At 38.2% G+C, this 25962-nt stretch overlaps 2 protein-coding genes across 2 annotated transcripts in view; both read right to left on the reverse strand.

The window, feature by feature from the left end:
• The window catches only part of LOC307174432 (uncharacterized protein), a 64997-nt gene extending 51222 nt beyond the window's left edge, over window positions 1-13775 (reverse strand). Inside the window, exon 1 of the mRNA XM_079898236.1 lies at window positions 13442-13775. Within this exon, the coding sequence (XP_079754362.1) occupies window positions 13442-13571 (130 nt within the window). The 5' untranslated portion in view covers window positions 13572-13775. The remainder of the gene's footprint in view (window positions 1-13441) is intronic.
• A 954-nt stretch (window positions 13776-14729) lies between these two features.
• cacna1bb (calcium channel, voltage-dependent, N type, alpha 1B subunit, b) overlaps window positions 14730-25962 on the reverse strand; it is a 137395-nt gene continuing 126162 nt past the window's right edge. The window contains exons 46-50 of the mRNA XM_079898635.1: window positions 25017-25127; window positions 23795-23833; window positions 21840-22095; window positions 18277-18497; window positions 14730-18188 (exon numbers count right to left, since the gene is read on the reverse strand). Coding sequence (XP_079754761.1) covers window positions 17640-18188; window positions 18277-18497; window positions 21840-22095; window positions 23795-23833; window positions 25017-25127 — 1176 coding nt within the window. The 3' untranslated portion in view covers window positions 14730-17639. The remainder of the gene's footprint in view (window positions 18189-18276; window positions 18498-21839; window positions 22096-23794; window positions 23834-25016; window positions 25128-25962) is intronic.

Raw genomic sequence — 25962 nt, forward strand, 5'->3', positions numbered from 1 at the left:
CACATCTTGTCACATGCTGAATGCATGAGGCACAAACTTTGATCACAAAAACTAGATACAGAGCCACTACAGTATCTTAAAACACTGTTCTTTATCATTCACCAGAGGCTTCATCTGGGCTTCTCTGGCTGATAATAGCAAGATGTGATGCTCTAATATAGAATCAGTACAGCTATCAGTGCAGCTTATGTCAAGCTTTTAGACTTCAGCAACTTGTTTGTTATTTTGTTGTAAGCTTTAAAAGTTTTAGCAGTGCTGTTTTAAAGGGGATTCATTTAAATACAAAACAGAAATTATAGTATGCTGACAATGTGCTGTGCTTGCCTTCATGTATATTTATAATGAAAATCCTTTAAAATTCCAGTTCAATTCTTGACTTTCAAACAAAGAATTGCAATTTGAAATTAATGAATTAAATTAATTATATTTCAATATTGTAAATAAAATTACAATAAAGACAAGCTTAGAATGTCCGCTTGGTAAAGCAGTGTTTAAAAATTCAAAAAAGTGTGCAGGTTTATCAACCTTACAAATAGATAGAACAATTGTACATTTACATTTAGTTTTAGCCAAAGCAACCAACAAAGTAAGGAAAATAAAGTGACTGGCTATAAAAGTAAGAAATTGTGGAAAAAACTAGCTGTTCAGACAACTCTTTGAATTGCAATTTTTTTTTAAATAGTAGTTTTGGGTGTTCTGTGAGAAGGTTCTGCTTGTTGAAACATCCAAGCAGATGTTGAGGTCCAGAAGTCATCTCACCTGGACCTACCAGGGGGCTGAAAGAGTGTTACAACTGCCTCAAAAAGACTGGATTGATGGGCTGTGATACAGACTCCATGAAAACTCTCAGAGGAGATATGGAGATGAGAAACCAGACATAGAGCTCATGTTCTGAAAGGCAGGTGAGAGGTCAGAGGTCATATTGATCCCATGTGACACAACGACGCTTTGCTGTGATGACTGATAAAAGCCAGTTGAAAATTCCCAAAATGTTCTGCTCTCATAAAGTTACGAGATGAGGTTCACACGTTTCATCAAATGAGAAAAACAGCTGCTTTACAGGGTATTTCTTTCAATTTGACTTGAATACAGAATATTATACAATCCAACAGAGCAAGAGGGACATCACAACCCAATCATTATGAAAACTCTCCATTTGACTTGCCTATGAAAACCTTATGTCATATTTCTTTAAAGAACATAAAAGGAGATTCATGCTTTCGATTATGCAAGGCATTACCATAAAGCGAATCAACTTAATCAATTGGATTTTTCCTGATGTGTTTGAGTCCCTTGAGTTATTTTAGTAGAGCTGTTTTTTATAAATTATTTAAAGACTCTCTAGTTTATATTAAAACACAAAACCAAAACAGATTTTGTTTCTATAGCATGCACAAATTTCTTCTACAGATAGAGCTTATTGATCTGGAGCTTGTTAGTGCATCAAAAAGTAACCCGTCTAGCAAAAAAGCAGCAGAAAATACAACAATTTTTTTTTAGAAAAATGGGATTTTAAATGCAACAAAATCAGCCTTTGTAGAAAGACATATGCTTAACCTTTTTCCCAAGTCACAACTACATTTCCTGGAGAACTCTTCTTCCATATGGAAGCTGTTGTCACCCTGTACCCCACGGTAATGGATTATTTAGCCATTTAACCACCCCATGTGAGGTCATATCAGGCTCTGTCCTTGGCGAAAATGCCCTACCAGAACCAAATGGCTAATTTCCAAGAGTAATGCAGGGCTATCAGCTGATATCCACCCTGGGCCCCTTTCGCCTGGATCCTGTGAAGCTCCATAATCGTAGGAAGCAGAGTCGCCTGCCGCAGCGTCTTCCCTCCAGGATCGCATTACACTAATGGTACGGGAAGGGCCAGAGGATGGCTCAATTACTGTACCCCAATTATGTAGGGCAGCCTGAAGAGATTGAGGTTGGATGGCACTAATAATCAGTGATTAAAGACTTCCCCTAGACCACTGCATCGTAACAACCCAAGATGTGGTCACTTCGATACATTTGTTTCTGTCCAATATTAGGCTTCCACAGAGCAGGAGAAGGTTCTAATCACCCGTGCTTGTCCATTAATAAATCAAAAGTAAAAAGAAAATGTAATTAGATTGAATTTCCAATGACTTGATGGCCATCTCACAGTGAACCTGTTATTTTATGGCTTTAAACTTCTGCAGGGCCAGGGATATTTACTTTATACAAGATATATGAGGACCCTGCTGGACTCATTAGGACTGTCTAAATAAGAACACGTGCCTTAACAGAATTATTTTCTTCGCACTGCCGCTCATCTGGAAAATGACTGAAAGATACAGGCTGTAAGTAACTGCCCGGATATAGGGGGGCAAATTGTCTACTGGGTGCCAGTGGGAACTCAAACTCAAGGGAGAGGAAGAGGAAAGAAACATCCAGTAAAGAAAAAATATGATCTTCCACTTACTTGCTGAAGCAAGAACTATAGTAAATAAGTAAGCAAGTGCACTCAAAGATAACTAGTAAGTATTTGAGGGAGTCACGCAACAACTTTACTGCTATGTGGCGATGGCATTTCTTCTGGGCAAGCCTTTTCAAAACACAGAGAGACTTGTTAAGTCTTAGGAGTTAAGTCAGGCATGTCTAGAATTCTGTTTAACCTTCTCGGAATGGTTTGAATTGACAGCACTTGGCAGCTTTTGACTACAGAGAAAAAGGCAAGTTCCTCGGGGAATACTCTGGAGCAAAGGCTCAAAAGACTCACTGTAAGAAAGGAGACTTTACTTGTAATAGCTGTGCAGTGGTTCATCTGCCAAGATCTTAAATGATCATTAAGTAGTATCAGCTTTCTTGCCCTAAAATGTGAGAGATAGTAAACTCAGAGTATCTGAACTGAGTATTAGTACTCAAGATTGTCAGCTGTTTAAAAGTGATCAGAAGCAATTCTCTAGTAATGTGATAACCACAGTTGCACAAATGAGACTGTGATAATGAGGAATATCCTTTCCTCTTGGAAAGACATTGGATATTTTTTTAAATTAAGTAGTATGCAAGATTATATACTGTGCACAGTATGCTATGGGCCCTATCTTACACCCGGCGCAATGCAGCGCCAAGCGCAATGCAAGTGTTTTTTGCTAGTTTCAGTCCGACGCAGTTATCATTTTCACGTGCTGCGCCACGTTGTTTAAATAGCAAATGCATTTGCGCCCATTTGTGCGCCCATGGGCGTGCTGGTCTGAAAACGAGGTGTGTTCTGGCGCATAGTTGGCACGTTGCTATTTTGAGGCAACAGAAATAGACCAACTGAAACCTGGTCTAAAGTCAATGGCGCAATATTATTATTTTTTTTTTAAAGAGCGCATTAGTAATGTAAAAGATTATTATTGTGTACATAAAGATATGTTGGAATCCGGCTTGTCCCGTAGATGGTCTGCTTGCGCACTTTTACCTCGCGCACGAGCAGTTCCGTTTGTGCTCTGGAGACGGCTTCAGTCTGTCCACTATCAAATTCCGTCATGTAAATAGCTAATTTCCATGGTGTGAGCGCAACTGGCATTTAAAGGGAATGGGAGATTAGACTCTGATTGGTTTAACGCATGTAAATCCCAAAACACACCCATTACTCATTAAGAGAATAGGGACAACCCTTTTAGACCATGCGCCTGTGGCGCGCCGAGCATTTTTCCCGTCGTTAAACTAGGAAAAGTGGATTCAGACTCGCCCTAAGTGAACTTGCGCCCTGCGCTTTAGACCATGCGCTTAGATTGTTAAAATAGGGACCTATATATCTAATTCTTTATACATTAAATGCACTGAGGTCATGTGGCAACAACGTGGCATAAGATTGTTTAAAATGTTTTGCATTGCATAATGCTTTTTTTTTTACATGTTTTTTTGCATGTATTTAATTACTATTAAATAATAATAATAATAATTGCATGCAGTATAGTGCAAAAAAGCAGTATGTCTATGCTAGTATGCCATTCTGAAAATATAACTCCTACAACTCAATATAAGGAGCGGGTACTTTTAACTTTAATAATTTAAACATTTTTCATCTTTCACAGATATTTTCACGATATGACCCTGGCTTGACTTGATCCCTCCACTTAAGCTGTCTAAAATATAATGCCCAAAACCATGAGAGGCACAACAGCATTGCGTCAGAAAAAAAGATGTATGCAGAGCCAGTCAATACATGTCTGTCTCAAAATGGACACTTGTGAATACTCATCTGCAGACAATAACAGGAGACAGATGACTGAAATTGCTCCTGGTCAAATTCTCCATGGTTTTTTGTAAACCTGAATAGAGGTAATCACAAGTTAATATGCATTATGGTTGAGGTCAGACATCTCTATCTAGAATGTGATGGTGTGTTAGCCGGTTGTCAAATATCCATGTCAAACATGGTCTCCAACCATAAAAATTAGGCCTAGTTGTCTACTGTTATCTCAAAAAAGTCTAAGAATAGAAACATACGCTACGCCGCTGTAAAGACCATGAACTTCCATTCTGGTTTAATCCTAGTGAACAAGTACAGCCATGCCATTCACCAGCAAAAAAAAATGTTGGTTGACCAAGGTGGTCTTTGTGGTGAAGCTGGTTGACCAAGAAACAGTTGCTCTTACAGTAGTTGACCTAAAAGAGAAATCTAACAGGAAACTGACAATTTACACGAATGTCTGCTATAGCAAGCCCTGCTGGTATGCAAGATGCACTTGCGGTATTATTATTGCACTATGACACGTTTTAGGGGGGGGAATTACAATGCACTTGTGAAGCTAGAAACGTCTGCATTTAGTATTTAACATGCATGGTAACATGGTATGAATACAAAAACAGCTTCACAATATGTAGCCCTTACATACAGTCCAGCCCTGTGTTTATATTATTTTCAGCAATCCAGTATTTTTGAGGAATGTAAACCATTCCCCACTTTTCAAAAGGCTTATAAATCACACAGGATGAGTTGTTTTGAGAAAGTAAAAATGCAGAATGTTTCCTGTGATGGGTAGGTTTAGGGGCAGGGGCAGTGTAAGGGGATAGAATGTACAGTTTGTACGGTATAAAAACCATTACGTCTATGGAGAGTCCCCACAAAGATAGTGAACCAGACATGTGTGTGTGTGTGTGTGTGTGTGTGTGTGTGTGTGTGTGTGTGTGTGTGTGTGAGAGAGAGAGAGAAAGTGTAAAAGCCCATGAGAGGGAGCAGTGTTTTGTAGGTCAGGAGGTGACTGCTTGTAACCTGTGTTCTGCACCAGATGAGAAAAACAGAGAACACAAGCTCGCAGCAGACCCCTGATGCTACAGACGCCTGTTACAAGCTGAGCAGAAACGTTGAGAACGTCTGAAAGAGAGTGAACAATGCCAGCACAAACACTGCACAGAAAACATTACACAATGCCAGCATTCACATCACGAAAATATCATATTCATCAGATGGCTAGGTTTTCAGATCCGTAATTTGCAATTTTGTTTTTATATTTAGTTTTATTCGTAGGAATTTTCCAGAATAAATGGTCATTAGCAGCATAATTTTCATTCATATTAACAGACCTATAGGTGTGATTGGGTTTGTGATCTTACATGAACCACTTCATCAACCTAAACTTAAACAAACAGACTGACAGCTACTTTGGGAATCATTTAAGGAGATCCATCATTTTAGGACAAGCCCATGCCTCTATTTTGAACATGAGCCAACTAATAATTTTCCCCCCTAGAAAGCAATTTGAGGAATATTTATGTAGCTCACCGTCTACATCTATACGAAGCTTTGGAAAACAGTACAGATCCTAACATGAACTATGTTGCGTAACTCAGCATAAGACCTTTGTTGAGGTTTGGCGGGCAGACTAGGAACATTGTTTGAGATGCTTATTTTTGATAAAAAAAAAAAAGATTCATTTTAACTTGGAAAAATATACAGCTGCAGACATACTCATCAATATTTTTAAGCGAAAATGATTTTACTTTAATAATGCATAATCACGAGATGTTGGATTGTGCAAGGTAAACATATGGCGATGGGGTATTTGTGTGAACATGCATAAACCAAGGCAGAGTGAATTGATGGAAAAGGCACAAAATGATAGTGTTACAGTTACAAAAAACATTAGAAAACCAGCCAAAAAAAGAGACCTTTGGGGGATGACTTATGTTCAACTCCATCATGAGCCCCATCAAGGGTGAATATGGAGATCTACGAATACAGAAATATTATATGTCATTCCAGTACATCCCTATATTGTTTTATTTTATATCATATGCAATCACATTCCAGCCAGACTGTAAAGATTAAGTTACAGAGGAAACATCAAGTTCACTCTCAAAGTCTAGCGGCTCTCTGAATCTGACTAAACTTCATTGTTGGAGATAACACTAACAACCCCAATGAACCCACAATCCACTTTGTTCTTAACAAATGTTGCGTTTCCGTGACATAGGGGTCAACCTTATCACATAAAAGGCCACTAAAAGGGCAAGAAAACAGCAGAAATGGCTCCAACATGGCTTTTTAGTATCTTGTAAAAAGCTCTTGTAAAATTTTTACAGGGTTTTACCGTGCACCCTACAGGCTGGGCTAAGACTGCCCCCCACCAAAGCCAGCCTTCAAGCTAGACCTTCAGAGGCCAAACAAAAGCAAGAATCTGGACCAGCTGGGAGGCAAACATCTCTCTTGACCACAGCATCTACATTGACAGGTTTTAAACTGGTCAGAAACAATAACACAAAACCTGATGTAGGACCACAACCCACTCGCCGTCTGAAGACACTTACGTCATGGTAAACTGTTCACAGAGTGAAATATGATGTTATGACTGAAACAACACATGCCCTCATCGGATTTTTAACTATGACATGGGTATACACATAACAAAGGCTAATCATTGGCAGTGTTCATTAATAAAAGAGTTATAGATACTCTTTAACACACAGAAATCATGCTTACTCTTTTCATTTGTATCAAATTAAATATGGCATCAACGTCAAGTCCTCACTTCCCAATTTAAAGGAGATGAGATCCTGCTTGTCGCCACAACAAACAGCTCGTTGCGTAAATATTCAGATTTACAATGGCTTGTATACTTGAATAATCACATCTTGCTTATCTACTTGATGAGACTGTTTAAGAGAACTAAAGGGCTGAATGTGTTTAGTTAATGTTTTCCTTTAGTAGAATGCGTTTAATAAGTACTTTTATGTCTTTAAAGTGTGTTTGGAAGGTATTATATTTTATGAGGAAGACAACAGAACCACATATAATCAAACTGTGATCAAGCTTAGAGGCACATACTAAAACACACAGTTTATCTAGCTATCCTATTTTACCTAATGAGGACATATTGACTTACACTCTAAAAAATAATTCTGTGGCTTAGTAAATATCACAGTAATATTTAACTTTATTAACTTAATAAAATCTCTGAATATCATTTACTTGATTGTTTGACTTAAACGTACCAAAATAATTGACTAAAGATTTGACAAGTCACAAATAAGTAGAGACCAAAAAAAATGTAAAAAAATGCTGACAACCATTTGTTATGACGGCCTTTATCTTACTTGTCATAATTCAAACAGCAGCCATTAGCCATGATTCTCAAAAAGATGCTAAACCTCTACATAATCTCTACAAAAACAAATAGCAATAAACAACAGTTTAGCAATAAAGTATAAAAGGCTACAGTCTTGTCTACAGATCGTTGTACGCATTAACAGGTTCACCTTATAATGCTTGCTAATTATTAAACACACCATTGGTTATACACAGATATTATAATCAGAGGGTCTTTACACAGCAATGTGTGCACCATGTTTGGCCCATATGTTCTAACAGAATATTTCTTTTCCCAAATTGGTTTGTGGTGATGTCATTCATAGTGCCCACAGGTCAATGGGCCCCAGTGTGTGCCAGTAGAAACAGGTTGTATTGTCGGTTGAATAGTCTAATACATGAGTGCGTGTTTAAGTGCTCATGAACAGCATGACATCATCTGGCATACATTTTAGTGCAGAATACATGCAGGGATGTTGGGGCTGCTATTCTAGTTAGATGCCCACTTTTTTAAAAAGATATATGAATATTGTGATAGTTTTAAAGTTTGGCTAAAGGCAAAACTGTGTCAAGAGCACCATTAGGTCCAAATCTACAGCAGGCCTGCTCTTGCCAGCCAGCCAGCAGACAGGCATTACTCCTAACTCACACCGGGTGTTTTCCTTGGATGCTTTTTTTCCCCTTTCACCACCTGCATGCGCGAAGCCACTGAAGCTTTCAAATCTTTTTAACAAAACAGAATGTTACTAGAAAATAAGAGACAACAATAGAGAGCAAGTGTAGTTCTTTCAACTTTCTCTTTCTAATTATTAGAGATGTATAAAATCATATTGATGCCAGGTGTTCCTCTTTTTTTTTTCTGTTACTTGCTAACATGATATTACCATGGTTTCTGCTTCACTGTTTGGATCAACAGCCATTTGAAGAGTACCAAAGTACATTACAGGCAGCTGTGCGCTGTTTACAATCTCAACCGGCCTCAACAAGTGTCAAACCCACAAGAAAAATGGTCATATTTATGGCATGTTTATATCTAGACATCCCATCGGAATCTCATGACCATTGAAAAGCTCTTTGGACATAAAAAAACACACCAAAGAACCTGATTTGATGATTAGGCAATTTTCTGATTTATGGGTTTCCCCCCAGCTGTCTGTCTGCCTGACACAGACGTCGCAGATTACATTACAGCGGTGACTGAGTGTAACGTAAGTGGTAATAAATTACCAATCTGACAGACCCAGAGGCACTATGAGGGCCTCAAATGTAAACGATGCCAACATTACAATCAACCCCTATCAAGATGACAAGGACAAAACCTGGCAGGTTCCAGTTTAACACAATCAAAAAAAAAACAATGTAGTCATTGATATTGTTTAACCAGAGAGCATTTTGCTGTTTAGGAACGCAAACCATGTAATCTGGATAATACATGGCCTCAATATGACACACAAGATGGAGAATGTCAAAAGTGATATTTTATCCAAGAATTGTTCTGTGGAACCCAAGATATTTTGAAGAATGTTCAAACAATGAAAGTCAATGGGGTCCAAAAGGATGCTGGACTAGGTCTGTGCGATCGAAATCATAATACAATCGTATCGTAAGTGAGCATGCACGAATTCTAAACGGCAGAAATCGTGATTTTTCCACCAGCCCTCTAAGTATACAATCTGAATGCAGCGCGCCTTAATCTAGCGCAAGAACAGACCAGAGTGGGTTTACCATTATGACATGAAAGAAAGCACAGAAACAAGGAAGGTGAATTTAGGACAGGATATGGACAAAAAAAAAAAAACCATCTAAATATGTGTTTTGGGAACATTTTGGATGCAGGAGAGATGATATATCAGAGCCAGGTAATTTGCAAGGCCTGTCAACTATATGACTGCAAAAAACAGAACGTGTTTTTGTGGTTAAAAACATGAGACGCGGGTCTAAAGACGTGTTTTTTAAAAGTTGAACTTACTATGAGCGCAGTGTAGTACGTTGTGTCATGTGCAAGATGCAAAAAAGATTCTTCCAAACCATGTATACAAATATCAATAATACAGGCATTTGCGAACTGCACAACATACAAAAAGACTTAAGGCATAAAGAAATAACCAACGTTGTCATGTATTATTAATGTGTGCCCACAAATACAATAAAACTGGCTTGAGTGGCTTCCAAAAAAAAATGATTCAGTAATTATGTGTGTAAGGAAATATTGTTTCAAAATAAAATCGAAATTGCAATATTGATAAAAAACATTTTTTATAGTATTTTAATTGTCTATGTCGCACAGTCGCACAAATTTACCACTATGTTGAAGCCCACTGACTTTCATTACATGGGCAGAAAAAAAAATGTTCCACAGAAGAAACCAAGACAAACAGGTTTGGATAAACGATGACAGAACTTCCATTTTGGCCCATTTAAAAACAGGCTCATATGACATCACTGAAATCAATCATATAGCCCAGTCACATAACATACAGCATCCCATAGAGAGACTGACAGACACCAGATTTAGTGTGATGTGAGAAAAATGCACTGAATAAAATGTTTGTTAATCTTTAAGAAACTTTAACTCTTTAAATCTTTAAGGCTTTAAGAAATTACTAAATTCTGGCTGCTGAATAAGCACTACCTTTCATCCAAGACTAATGTTATTCATATATTAACATATGGTTCTATTTTCCTTTATCCACAGTCGCAACAATCCTGAATTCAAAGGCATTTAATTAGAAATACAATGGAAAAATGTTTTTGTTATCCAGCATGTGATAATCTTGTGTTTTATGGAAAACAACAGCATTAGCCAATTATGATCTCCTACAGGACTAAATTATTAAAATAAAAATAAAACCGAAGGTCATAAATGTGCTCTGTATGAAGTAAAATAACCTCATGCCAAATAGAGGTTTTATAATGTGACTCTTTTGTTTTAGGTTGGACAAAACTGTAAGTTTAAAGAAACTTGCATTTGTTTCCAACTCAAACAAAATGAATCTAGTTGAAAAGAGGACACTGTGAAGTTACAAACATTATATTTATTCAAACGTTATTGGGAACGAATGAAGAAGAAAACAGAAAATCTGTGTGCCGAACTGATTATGTCATAGAAGCGTTACGGAAAGCCACAAAGAGCGTCGTCGGAAACAGCCGAACTCAACTCATGGGAAATGTGCATCATGTGCGCTTGTAATTAGCGCACATTGAACGCCAAACACAAGCAGAAAAAAATAGTGACAGAGCGCTTGTCCTGAGAGATTAATGTTTTTTGTCCAGTTACACAATGTCTCCTTTTGAGGAAAGAACTGCGTGACTGAAAAGAGTTATGAGTGAATGAGGACGACAGAAATTGGATGCACATCAGTGATTAGTCAACCCGGGACGCTGCTGGTAGGGTGATTGTTTGAACAAGCTTAATGCCAATTTATATTCAGATAAATGCCATCTTGTGTGTTATTTGAACTGTTTGCGTGGTTATTCTCAATATATTGTGTATGATAAGGTTGCCTTAGAGTGCATAGGGTTCATATGTGTATTTACAAATCTGTTAAAAATGTACAAATTGTGTTAATGCATAGGGTGTCAAATGTTTGTTTGTAATTGGGTATTTTTTTTATCAACCTAATTTGAGCTTGAGCTTAAACCAACGTTTTCTACTAAAAAATTACTTTCAAGTCTCTTATCTAACTGTAGACTAAGTTCATCTGTTGGCAAGCTGCTCTAATCTAAGTTAGGACCCCCTCGAAAACGAGATGGTGCATCTCAAGGGGTTTATCCTAATAAATAAATTTGATACTAATCAATTGTGATGTGAATGGAAATAAAAAGACTGCAAACCAACTAAGATTGTAACAACTTTATTGAAGACTGAAAGTAAAGGCCATTTTGAGATGACCCTTGTGTCCGTGGTTGGCTAAGCTCTTTTTCGAGTGTGAGGCAGGACTGATGTGTGTAGCTAATACAAGAAATAACTCGACAGACACCAAACAAAAGAACGTAATTCATCAAGACTGTTAAAATATCCAAAGCAACTCAAGTACAGTAAAAGTAGCTTTGATGAACAAGATACACTTTCAAAAGCATGACATCACAGCACCAAGCAAACGTGTTTGTTTACACACACTTTTCACACACCTCCATGGTGGGTGGCGTTCACATGACGTCATCTGTCAGAATCATTGGTGATCATATTTTCATCACATTTCCCAGTGGGTTTTGATTTCGCAAAAACAACACAGCCCGAACGAGCACGACTTGTTTTACTGCATGGACATAACGGCTATAAAATTTGAAATAACTTGGCGTCCACCTCACAAAGTCAAGAGCTGGTTATAAAGCTACCTGGAGAAGGCTGAATGCCATGTGCATAACATAACTACAGGCCTTACGGTCTGAACCTGTTGAGCTTAAATGGGCTTTTCATGGCACGCTATAGCACACTGACTCTAACAAGTCATCTCAGTGATTGCATACACTCTTCAGCTGGCGTCTGGATTTAATAAACCCCTTCATATGTCAGCCTGACCGTAAAATCGGAGTTTATTAAGCCAAGCCAAACTTGTTGTAGGTTGTTTGCTGAGATCACAGAAGGTTGATTAAAACAATTGAAAAGAAGAATGAGCTAAAACTAATAAAGTCTCTTAATGAGCACAGGGAGTGGGCAGTCATTGCAGTTTCTTTTTTTTAAGAAAAACTGTAAGGGAACTTGGGTAGTTTTCATAATAGAGATCAACCAAAATTGCTTGTTTACATTCTTAATTGGTTTATATTTGCTTTTGCCATACTAATATCTGAATTATCAGTATATTTGTGAATATTTAATCATTTTCTTAATAATATAATAATAATAACATAATAATAATAAAACAAATTCTTTTTTTTGGCTGATACCAATAAGCCGATAATTTTGATATTTAATCACGATTAAATTGATAGAGAAATAAAAAATGGTTAACATCAGCCGTTAAAGGTTACGTGTCCCTGTGTGACAACTGGCAATAGTAGAAAAGACTGTGTATGGCTTTTTTTAGTCGCTAGTGATATTGGAGGAAGCAAAAAGCTGATTAATTTGCAAAGTTCCTTAACAATGCCCTGGGGGACAGATGACGCATAATCTACAAATGACGCATAAAGTAAACACAATTTAATTGCAGAAATCCCTTTAAGTAAAAGAACATCAGGTTAAATCATAGCACAATTTTTCAAATTCATCTGCTTGTGCATAATAAACACAAATGAGCCTTCTTGGTGATTTAATGAATTCAGGGCACTATATATTTGATGATGATTGCATCCTCTACTTTCTCCCAAGATTGCTGGAATTAATTGCCCTCACATCTGCCACATATCTGATAAACGTGTTTTGGACAAAAACAGTGAAAATGGATGAGGTGTTGCATACAAACACTGTCCAGTGTTTAACATGTATGTGAGTTCAGCCCTCATGTTTGGAAAAACAGCAGTAGTGTTATTTAAATAGGCGGGGTGTGAAAATAGTTCATTGCAAAAGTACCTGCACCTGCTCTAATGTACAGTAAAGTTTTAAACAACAGCGGCTCCCAGAGGGAAACATTGGACATGAAAAATAAAGGTAAAACATCATGCAGCCTACTGTAAATGAAAGAACTTTCATCATTGAGACGGTTGATATTTATGTATGAGAGAAAGTGTATATTTCCTTCATTTATTCCGAGCTCACATTTTAAATGTAGAATTTATTTGAATACAAAAGTGATGCTTTTTAATGAATTTACCAGTTATCTAAACATGCAAATTAGCAACATTAGTGGTCAGTCAGGCACCTTATCATACACTATTCTCAAAAGATGTAAACAAACGAACAATATACTCTATGAAATACAAAATACAGTATTTTATAAAATGTTGACGACTTACCTGTCAGCAATATCCCCGAACCGCTCTCCATGTCTGCTGTGTCAGTTGGACCGGTGTCCGGGATAACGTTAGTGGCTTTTACAAAACTAAATAAAATTGCTGTCCACCACACCACAGGCGCGAGCATCATGTTTACCTGATTTATAGAGCCGCGAGACAAGCACTGTAATTATTCATCGCATTTTACATAGTTTAGAAGTAAATGAAATTTGTCTGAGGCCGTTAATACTGGAGTGGTACGTGTCTACCGTTGAAGTTTGGTCACTTTACCAACGCGCCTCAGCGTCACTGTGTGAACACCTTGCGCTTGCCGCCAGACACCTTCATCTGGACCGTATTTGCTCAATGGACTCCGCCCACACTCACGGCGCTGGCCAATGAGAAGCGGCATCCCAACAATCATTAACATCTCAGGACATGAGAATGGCAGAGGCGTACTGTGCTCATTTCATATGTAAAACATGAAATAAATGTATTAAATATGTAATATTTAATTATTTTATATATACTTTTTTTTTTTTTTATTCTTAAGTACATTTGACATTTGAATTTCATAGGTTCAGCTTTGTCACAAACATCTCATTACCAAATTAAAACTGATTAGAAAAGATTGAAGAAAGGCAATTTTTCCCCAAGATTTATTTCCACATATCTCTCAGTTCAGTGATGGTTTTTTCTTACAAAATGTAAATGGTAGAAATGATAAGAGTCAATGAGCAGAAATATATGGCATCATAGATCAATCATCAGATCACAGGAGTGAGGCAGTCTCTCTGTGCATCGCTCTACTGTTCAACAACCTTTTTACAACAAACTGAGAAGTGAAGGGTCTTTTAATCTTCTCCCAGGAATCCAGGGGTAAGTGTATCAAAGATCGTTTCTTAAAAAAACAAACAAAACAAAAAACAGCAGCCATTTAACTCCTCATAGAAAAACATGAATGAAGATATACAATTTCCTACATGCACATATGTCATCATAACATGCAAACATGACATCATCCAAAGAGATTAGCCACAGGTTAGTTGGACAGAGTAGCCTATACAGCACACAGAGACAAACTAGTGCTGTAATAAATTTGGCACCTGGTATATATATATATATATATATTTATTTTATTTTTTTTAAAAGAGGAAAGGTGATTTCTAAATTTAGGGGAAATCAAAGATCTACTGGGTAATGAGTAAATCACAACACTCCACATCTCATCCCAAAACAAGGAAATGGTGGCCAAAGGCATTTCACTAGGATATCACGTACTGTAAAAAATAAAGAAATCAAATTAAGTGACATGTTGCGTAAAACTACATTGGTTCACTTCCTAGTGCAATACCACTATATTATTTCATATTCTTTCAGAGGGCAGATCAACATCAAGCATAATCAGCAATGCATTTTTAGGTGAGCTACACATCCTGTATATCAAGATCTCTGTGAAGTGGTGAATTGGTCCCACTGGTGCTAAAGCTAGAGTGTGTTGAGTGCAGGTAAAGCTACAGGATGAGGAGCAGTCCTAAAGTGTCATTTTGTTGCATAGCCCTACTGTACTTCAACGGTCAACATTTCCCTGCACTTATGGAACAGAGCGCAACAGTCAGGTTCCACAGGTAAAGATACCAACACGACATTTTAACAAATGTATAAACCTTTCAAATGACCATATTATCATGAATGTTGAGATTTTTAATGGCTGGTTAGCGCATAATGTAGCCTATACATGGATGTTTAATAATGACATTCCCTGTGAAGAACTACTGTACACCTCTGATTCGCCAATCAAGAAAATCCCATCAAAATATGTTTTAATTCATTTTTTCCAGTAGAATACTTATTTTTTTTAAATCAATACAGAAATCTTTCAATTTACATTTCCAGTCACTTTATAGACCTTATGCACCAGAGAAACAAGCGTGCAGCCATCTATAGAATTTTGTGTTTGAACTTTCGTTTTTTGCAGTGCCTCTGTATATTTCTATGGCATTTCTGTCGAAGAGTAATTCGCTAGTGAAGTGGATTTACTTATTGTAGAGTTAATGAAAGTTATCATGAGCATTGTAATGTTTGAAGAAGAATCAGTTAGATCTTAACTTAATGCTGTGGAAATATAAACCGAAAGACAGAACACAACGAGTGCAGTGCTGAAAAGGGGCGGGGCTACATAAGGTCATAAGTTCATTCATTCCTTCATTGTATTTTACTTTTTGCCCAATTTTCATTCACTATTTTGCTTCAAATACTTTTTTGCTTGGGATTTCTGTGGAGACAATGAATAGTAAAACATTTCCAGAACCAAAACAGCTGAAAAAGTGGACCGCAACTGTTGCGCTCTATTGCAGGCTCACCCTAAAAATACCACCATCTAATAAACCCCTAACGTAGAAAAGACACGGTTGGAAACGACAAACAGAAAACATGGGCAGGATCAGAGTAAAATTCACCTTCTCTGAATAAATGAACCTCAATTTATTAACTATCATCAAAAAACATTACAATATCTCACTTAATGAGAGAATACAACATACTCTTTTATTTCAAATAGGTTGCACTGAAGCATTTTGCGTGATGAATAATAGATACAAGTGGAAGTCAATAAAGCGCTTCAATTCCCTCACCTTCTTCCTCTAATTAAATCCTGGAAGAAAAAGGCGTGAGCTCACAATACACCCTCTGGAAACAACACTAACACCAACAAATACAACCTTCTACCATCCTTTCAGTCCTCTATAAATCATCTGCATTAGCATTTTTCATATATCATCTATTTTCCCCTGAATTGTTTTAATAATACACTCTGAAAAGACATCAACATCCACCTTAACTATCTTTATAACGCTACAGTCTTTGTTTTGTGCAATATCTTTCCTCAAACACATGCTAAAGTACATTTAAGAAACAAAAATCCGTGACATTTAACCTACACCATACAGCATCTGTTCACTGCCTCTTTCAGGCCAAAATACTTTGTGATGCATTGCACACCAATGTGGCAATAAAATCGTAAAATTTAGGCACTTGGTTTCTTACCTCTCAAGAGTAAGAAAAGGATTAGACCTTATGTAATGTCCAGCTACACTCGGATCATTTACAAGGTACAAAATGGAACACTGTGAAAAGATATTCAATCTACTGCAGTCTGATAGAAAAGTGAGTTCAATTTGGCCTTTTTTCAGTAGGTGGAGGCAGACCGTCTATTCCACTCAAGCTAGAGAAGGATGTAGAATTACAGCAGCAAGAACCTTAAGGCTGTGTGTCCACCAAAGAGCGCTTTTCTGAAAATGCCCAGTTGTGGGCGCTTGAGAACGCTTTTGGAGGTGCAGTGTTTAGCTGTTTATCTGGTAAACCCACTGTGAAAAAAATGTTCCTCCAAGCATTATTTTTTATATTAGTAATGTGGTAGTCCAGGGATGTCGATGTCATCTGGTATGGTCATGGAAACTCTGAGACAACTCTGTTGATCATTAGTTGTACAAGCAGATTGTGACAGTTAGTCGGTGCGGTATTTGTCCCACCTCTCCTCCACTGCGATTAGACGACTGGGTAAGAAGTGATTGATTAGCGCAGCGTTTTATCCAAAGTTGAATGTCAACATCAAGCGTGCAACACTCAGTGTGGAATAAACGCTTGATGGAGCTTCCATTGCAAACAACTGAACAAAAATGCCAAACGTTTTGGTGGACACAGAGCCAATAACCCTAGAAATAACTTTTCAGTCATTGCGTCCTGTGCAAAGAGTCTAAACAACCTCTCAAACCACAACAACTAAACATCTCACTTTTTCCACACAACTGATCAAGAGTGTTTCCATCATAGCTTGTATTTTTGGGCATCTTCCTCTCTGAGGTCTGAGGTCTTGATCACAGGCACAGCTGATGTGACCATCTCCCTTGTGACCCTTCTGGAATCAGCCCTAATTAAATTAAAAGCAGTGGGGAGTGTCACTTGAGGCTAAACTGTTCTGTTTGAAACCTATCAAGACCTCCGAACGCTTTGCATCTTGCCGCTACTTTCGTAAACAGTGACAAGGATGTCTGCTTCTTTCTAAACAAGAGAAGTACACATTTAAAAACCTTATGTGCTCAATCTGATGGTAAACGGGCAGAAAACAGTGTAAACTGTGGACATAACTCTTGTTTCCCTTCAAACATAGGCTCCTCTTCTCAGGGCAAAGACGATAAAACGCATGCTAGATTGAATCATGCTAACACCAGTCATCTCTCTCGGTCTCCTGGTAGCTTCCAGATGCTCTGCCGCTCGAACCGGGTGTCGAGTTCACTCCGAGGGAGTAGTGATAGCCGTTGGGGACTCCGCTCTGGCTGCGCGAGAGCAGTGTGGAAGTGGGGGTCGCACCTGACGACGTGTGGGTGACGGAGAGTGCAGTCCTGGGGGAGCGGCCCGCACCGTACGTGCTCAAGGCATCGTGGAAGTCGTCCGCTTCAGACAAGTTCGAGTCTTGCTGGAGGGGACCTAAGTTGGGGTCAGAGCTGATACGAGTGACAGGCACGGGAGATTGGCGGTGGGCGTTACCACTGAGTAGGGCATCGTGCTCTGACAGGCCACGACTAAGGCGAGAGGGGCAGGGCCCTGTAGACTGGGCAGTGTTGAACTGGACCGGGGAGGAGTTGGCAGTCTTGTAGGCAACAGCAGGCCGAGGGGTAAGGGGCGTCTGAGGGAGCTGTCTACGCCCACGGCAGGGAGTGCTGGTGCCTGAGGTATGAGTGACTGAATTTCCTTTAGCTGTGTTAATTCCCTGAAACACAACAGAGAGAAGCGAAAGAGTGAGCCCCTGTCAAAACAGCACGTGTAGAAGCTAGTGTGACCGAGAGAAACCACCTGACCTGTTTAAGCCTGTTTGGGTCATGTGGTTCTCCTGGCGACGTGGACCGGCTGGGCCCGGCGGACACGCTGTGGCCGAGTTCATGGCTGCCGTAGCGGTCGCACGAGTAGTATCGTTGCTGTCTTTCTGCCGCTGAGGACGAATGATGCTTCCTCTCGTGGGAGCGTCCACGGTCACGCTCCCGCGCTCGTTCCCTAGGCAATGACTCGGTGTTTGGATCTGCTGATGTACAAACAAACATCACATTTATTAACCAGCCATGTCCTATTCAAAGCAGAATGGTAGATTTATTTTAAAATGTTAAAATAAGATATTCTGTGGGAACGTACTGAATAAGGAAATGTAAAATAATTTGCACAAAAAAAGAATGTGGGCTGTTTCCTTAGAAATGGTGTAATTTCAAATTAAATTAAATTATTAATTTCTCATTTTCTCTGCTTATATTCTCCACAAGTGTGTCAATAAATAAGTTTATCCATGAGCCGTAAACACCAGACACTGCCAAACACTAATTGAAACCACTTTGAATTCAAAACACCAGAGGGCATTGACATATCACAACAAAAGGACTTGTGTGTGTGTGTGTGTGTGTGTGCATGTGTGTGTGTGAGCCCTGCTGTTTGGTGCTGTTGTAATCTTTGACTACAGAGGAACAAAAACATGTAGAGGAAGATGTATGTGGGTGTCTGTACCGTACGTGTTTGAAATCTGAGTACAAACACACCCAAGTAAAATGAGCTTTCAGTGGACTGATGTATTGCCCTGTTTCAAGCGACTGATCTATTAAGAGCAGAGCCAGACTCCAGCTGAGAAACATGTTTACGTTCCAGTGTTTCTAAGAACAGAATAAGAGGAGCAGAGAAAGAAAGAGTAGGAGTCTTGTAGTAAAAAAATAAGAAGTGGTTAATTTTGTCATCCTGAGAGCGCTCTTCTATTGAGGAACTAAGAGCTGCTTTCTCTCGATGACTGACTTTCCCAGTGGCGCTACAAACTGGCCAAGAAACAAAAATCTGAAAAAAATTCAAAAGCACATTTTCTAGCAATGGTTTGTAAGCCTCACTCTCAGTCAAATAGAGAAGTTGACAAAGTAAATCCCAGACCAAAGCGCTTTGGAGAGCAATAAAGAGTATTTTCCTCGATAACCTGATCACTATAATCCTTAAAAGAATTTACATCACTGTGCTAAGCAAAAGAAGCTGGGATTTTCAACTAGTAAAGATTTTACAGATCTCTATATTGTAAATGTCAAATCTTATTTAAAAAAGAAGATATAAAACTGCATAGCATAGCAACAAAACATATCAACATATATATATATATACACACACATATATATATACACACACACACATATATATATACACACACACACATATATATATATATATATATATATATATATTAAATACACTCACCTAAAGGATTATTAGGAACACCTGTTCAATTTCTCATTAATGCAATTATCTAATTAACCAATCACCTGGCAGTTGCTTCAATGCATTTAGGGGTGTGGTCCTGGTCAAGACAATCTCCTGAACTCCAAACTGAATGTCAGAATGGGAAAGAAAGGTGATTTAAGCAATTTTGAGCGTGGCATGGTTGTTGGTGCCAGATGGGCCGGTCTGAGTATTTCACAATCTGCTCAGTTACTGGGATTTTCACGCACAACCATTTCTAGGGTTTACAAAGAATGGTGTGAAAAGGGAAAAACATCCAGTATGCGGCAGTCCTGTGGGCGAAAATGCCTTGTTGATGCTAGAGGTCAGAGGAGAATTGGCCGACTGATTCAAGCTGATAGAAGAGCAACTTTGACTGAAATAACCACTCGTTACAACCGAGGTATGCAGCAAAGCATTTGTGAAGCCACAACACGCACAACCTTGAGGCGGATGGGCTACAACAGCAGAAGACCCCACCGGGTACCACTCATCTCCACTACAAATAGGAAAAAGAGGCTACAATTTGCACAAGCTCACCAAAATTGGACAGTTGAAGACTGGAAAAATGTTGCCTGGTCTGATGAGTCTCGATTTCTGTTGAGACATTCAGATGGTAGAGTCAGAATTTGGCGTAAACAGAATGAGAACATAGATCCATCATGCCTTGTTACCACTGTGCAGGCTGGTGGTGGTGTAATGGTGTGGGGGATGTTTTCTTGGCACACTTTAGGCCCCTTAGTGCCAATTGGGCATCGTTTAAATGCCACGGCCTACCTGAGCATTGTTTCTGACCATGTCCATCCCTTTATGACCACCATGTACCCATCCTCTGATGGCTACTTCCAGCAGGATAATGCACCATGTCACAAAGCTCAAATCATTTCAAATTGGTTTCTTGAACATGACAATGAGTTCACTGTACTAAAATGACCCCCACAGTCACCAGATCTCAACCCAATAGAGCATCTTTGGGATGTGGTGGAACGGGAGCTTCGTGCCCTGGATGTGCATCCCACAAATCTCCATCAACTGCAAGATGCTATCCTATCAATATGGGCCAACATTTCTAAAGAATGCTTTCAGCACCTTGTTGAATCAATGCCACGTAGAATTAAGGCAGTTCTGAAGGCGAAAGGGGGTCAAACACAGTATTAGTATGGTGTTCCTAATAATCCTTTAGGTGAGTGTATAAAAGGTGCTGTGCTGAAGTTGCTGAGCAGATTTTAACACAATGCTATGTGTCTGATAGGGACGTATTTATAGGTGAAGCATGTCAAACTTTTATGTTAAAAGTTTATTGTTCATTGACTACTATTAGTGTGCCATTCATGGGTTTATCTCCCACAAAAGTGTAAACATTGAGCCTCCCAGGCACCATTAAACATTGAGAGTGGTCCGCTCAGATATGTCCATCTCTTACCAGCTCAACCAATAGCGTGAGTTTGGGGCGTAGCTACTGTAGTAGGCTGAGTCAGACGGTGTTTAGCTGCTGTGAGACCATGGCTGATGCATTACATATGAAAAGACATTCAACTTTGGGTACAGAAGGCGAAATTTGCTGCATTTCAACCTTCAAAGATTAAACAGGTAATTTTCACACAGGAATTGGCACCTCTGAGTCCAGACCTTAAATTCATTGAAAGTCTTTGGGAGGTGCTGGAATAGACTTCACAGAGTGCTCGACTCTTGCATTGTCAACACAAGAACTTGACCATTAATTGATGCACCTCTTGCTGGAAATAAATGTTGTGATGTTATTTTTTTCAAGAGGTGCATCAATTCTTGGTCAAGACCTTGCATTGACAATGCAAGAGTCGAGCACTTTGTAAAGTCTACTCAAAACATATTTTAAAGTCTTCCCAAACATATAACATGATAATCACAGCAATTATGATCCAGTTACAGACTCTACGCATTTGCCTATTTAAATTCAAACGAGAATATCGTGTTAGACAGAGGAGTCAAAAAGGTTAAGATCCACTGTTCTAGGTGGTTGCTTACTGGCTGAAATCAAAAGATGCCATATCAAGTCTCTATGATATTTTTGTGCTGTATGATATTCACTATTTTCTTTCACATGGATATGCCGAAGAGCATAAAAGAATGAGAGGAAAATGAAGCCCACCTGTAGGCGGTGGCTGCTCCTCGCTAATGGCTCGATCCAGTGATTTGTGCTTCTTGTCTTTGCGCCGTTGGCAGCGGTGATGATGATGGTGATGATGATGATGGGCTCGCTCCCTCTCTCTCTCCTGAGCGAGGGTCTGGCCTGAGACCATCTGTGGCCTCTTCAGGTCATATTCACTCAGACTGACCTCTCTCGCCCCTCTCTGAGGAGTCAACGAGGACGTGGACCGCCGCATGGGACTCACGTCTGCGATAGGCTGTGTAGCAGAAATAATGCGAGTTAACATGTGAATGACGAAGAAAGGAGATAAAGGAGAGGACACATATCTAGCACGGTACTAGAATGACAAGAGTTTCAGACCACTAGACCTGTCACAACAGACGCACAACACCAGCTGAGCATGAAAACACACTTCCACTGAAGAGCCCGTTCCTGCGGACCCACGCACGCATCGGAGAGCAGTGGAACACCGTCACGGTCGATGCAAACACTCGGCTGTTTGAATGCTGTCATCGAGTCGTCTCTTATACACACGGACTGGACGGCTGGAATAGTTGCTGCGTGAACTATCCACAGCCAAGCAGCGGTCACTGATCAATGAAGAGTCACTGGCGCTTTTCTTGGATAACTGTTGCTGTTAATCTCTACATAATCTATGTATACAGTGTACATGTGTATTTACAGTCTCGAAATTTTTTTAATTAAATGTATAATTGGCCTAAAGGTCACTTTAGGCCAGACTCTTTGGAGAATCCATGACCACTGCTTGATGACTGGAATTTCTACTTTTGTAGTAGTGAGTCTTCTTCAAACACTCACTAGTGCCGCCCAGTGGCATAAGATTTCAGAAACTCCAAGAAGCAGTGCAGCCCCTTCTCCACATAGCTTGAAACAGCTTGAAAATACCTCAATAATTGGTTTGAATTAGCTATCATAAACTCTTATGAATAAAAACCACAGTATATGGAAGTTTTTAAGGTTTTCACAGTAAAATCATTTAGTCCCTCCCAATCCAACTACCGTTCAAAAGCTTGAGGTCAGTATTATACATATATTTTTTAAAGAAATTAATACTATTATTTTGCAAGGACAAATTAAATTGATCAAAAGTGAGAGTAAAGACATTTATAATATTACAAAAGATTTCTATTTTAAATAAATGCTGTTCATTCGACTATCTATTCATCAAAGAATAGCCAACTTTTTCAAGTTTCCACACACAAAAAAAGCAACATTGATAATAATAAGAAATGTTTCTTGAGCACCAAATCAGCATATTAGAACGATTTCTGAAGGATCATGTGACACTGATGCTAATGGCTGCAGAAAATTCAGTTTACAATAAATTACATTTTTAAATATATTAAGATAAATAATAAAAAAAAATAAAAAAATTATAATCCACAATATTACTGTTTTTTTATCAAATAAATGCAGCCTTGGTGAGCTGAGAGTTCTTTCAAAAAAAAAAAAAAATCTTACCGACCCCAACATTTTGAACAGTAGTGTATGCGATTTATACAGCTGAAAGATATGTGAAGAGACGACTGCACTAATACAAAATAAAAATGATACACAACCCACAAAATGAAACACACACATACTTACAGTTAGCACCTCACAACATCCAAGATAAAATAAGCACTGCATTTTATTCTTTGCTTTTCATATTGCTATAACAAAACTAATCTAATCCATTACTTGTAAATTAGTTGCCCACAGTGATTAACTACTATATATATATATATATATTTTCTAGTGCATGCTAGTTTTGCGTTTACCTCACCAGGCTAATGTGAAGTGTGCCTGTACAAGTTTATTGGCTTGCTAAAAGAGTGTAGACTCTAAAAGAGCTGGAATGGACAAAGCACACACAAGCCAACATAGAAATGGAGTGGCTGGCAGAGAGAGAGAAAGAAAGAGAGAGCGATTGCAGGTGGAACACTTGTACATACTGCTAGATACGTTCCGGCGGTGTGGCGTAAGTGGCTCCGCTGTTGGACGGGAAGAGGAAGAGGACACATAGGTGAGGAGAGCAGGGTACACAGCTGTGGCACTCATGGACACAGCAACAGAGTGAGACAGGAGGAAAGAGATCAGAAGAGAGGGACAGAGTAAAGAAGACTGGATGATGCTTATGAAAAGTAGGGATGGTGGAGAGAAAGAAGAGATAGACAAGACAAGACAAGACAGGACAAGACTGAAGACAAGACATTATTACAAGGATGCTTGACACTGTTTGAGTTCTTTAGCGATGTGGCAAAAATAACAAACAAAAAAAATATTTAAAAAAACATGTACTGTATGTACACAAATAAATTACAGTTAAAAAGCAACATAAAATAATTACACTACAGTAGTTAATGAGGAAAAAAAAATCATATGAAACATGTAAAACAAAATTACATATGTGTTATTACTGTATTAAACTGTTTTCATTAATTGGAATAAAACTGGCATACAATACATTATAAATATTAGATGAAAAACTTCAATAAGAAATTTTGCCTTGGCATCTAACAGAAAATAAGCTGAAGCTGAAGGTTTTACTAAAAAATACTAAAATTAAAAATACAAACATTATAAAAATAATATTAAAAACTTGTATTTCAAATGTATTCAAATTTAAAATATTAATACTACAACACTAAAATAAGAATCCTAGAAATCTATATGATATAAATATAATTTAAAATAAATTCAAAGATTAAAATACAACAGATATAAGATAAAAATCTAAATATTCCAATATAGTTTGGTATGTAAATATACAGTATGTAGATTTGGCATTGTCCCTCTTCTTCTCCTTTACTCTCTCTCTCTCTCACACACGCACGCACGCACACGCACACACACGCACACACTCAACTGAACTGATAATAAATGTGTCTCTCAGTGGAGAGTGGTGTATAAATTAACCTCTTCTGACTTCCACCAATTCATTTGCTTGAATTCCTCACCTCCTCTCTGCATTCATTAATACACCCTCCCCATTACCTCCATTCATCCATTCTTTCATACAGCTGCCCATTCACTCCAGTCATCCTCCAGCTGCCTCTTTCTTTGCAGGAATTAATTTTGTGAGAATAAGAAACAAAGGCTGTACGGCAGTTATATTCAACTTCCAACTCCCACCAGAATGACCTCATGTGGCCACTACAGATAGGAGATGTTCACCTGAAAGCCAGCGTTGAGTCTGGGCATGGAGGCAGCTCTGCCGTGACCCTCCAGCACAGGATACCCGCCCACATCCGAGTCATTCTCCAAGTCACTCATCTCAACTAATTCCTGCAACATATGTAGAGCCAGATAAAAACAAATGCATTCCTAAAAAACCTACGTGAAAAAGAAGTACACATAAAAAGTGTACATATTATTTAAATAATATACTTAAGAGCAAAATGTGTGTTTTGCACGTAAGTATATATTTTAAATTTACATAGTTTAAATTTACATTAAATGCAACTGAACTTTAGAGTGCTTTGACCTACTTACATAGGGCTTTAATACATCTTTATATCTAATTTCATCATTACTTCCATTGTCTTTGAAATATGGTAAGTGTACTGCCGTCTGCCGAATATACTGACAAGCATACTTTAATGCACTTTCTATTGTGTGCCATGTATTTAAATATATTTATAATTACACATTTGTAATGGTGAAGTTTTTAGCGTAATTTAGTACATTTAAAATACATTAGCTTTTAATGTAATATTGAAAACAGTTACATTCATAATCAAGTACTTTAAATGTGCTTTAGTATGTTAGTCAGCACAAAAAGTGTACTTCTTTAAAACAGGACAAAATATTATTAAAACATAGTGATTCAAAATGTACTTTATGGTAAAACTTATAATTTGATATTACAAAGTGCACTATAAAGTGTACTTAGAAACAATCATAAAAGTATACTCTATTTAAGTACATTTAATTTGCCTTGTATTTCAGTAATATTATATTATCTGCCAGTACAGGTTTTTTAAAAATATATACTTCTATACTATGCTTATAAACTATACTATACTATAATATATAATAGATTTGAAGTAGACTACAAGTATACATTCAATGCAATTAAGCACACTTCTTTTTAACAAAGGATTGGACAGTGAAAAGAAGT

This window comes from Squalius cephalus (assembly GCF_949319135.1).
Source record: "Squalius cephalus genome assembly, chromosome: 17".
In the NCBI taxonomy this organism is placed as follows: domain Eukaryota; kingdom Metazoa; phylum Chordata; class Actinopteri; order Cypriniformes; family Leuciscidae; genus Squalius; species Squalius cephalus.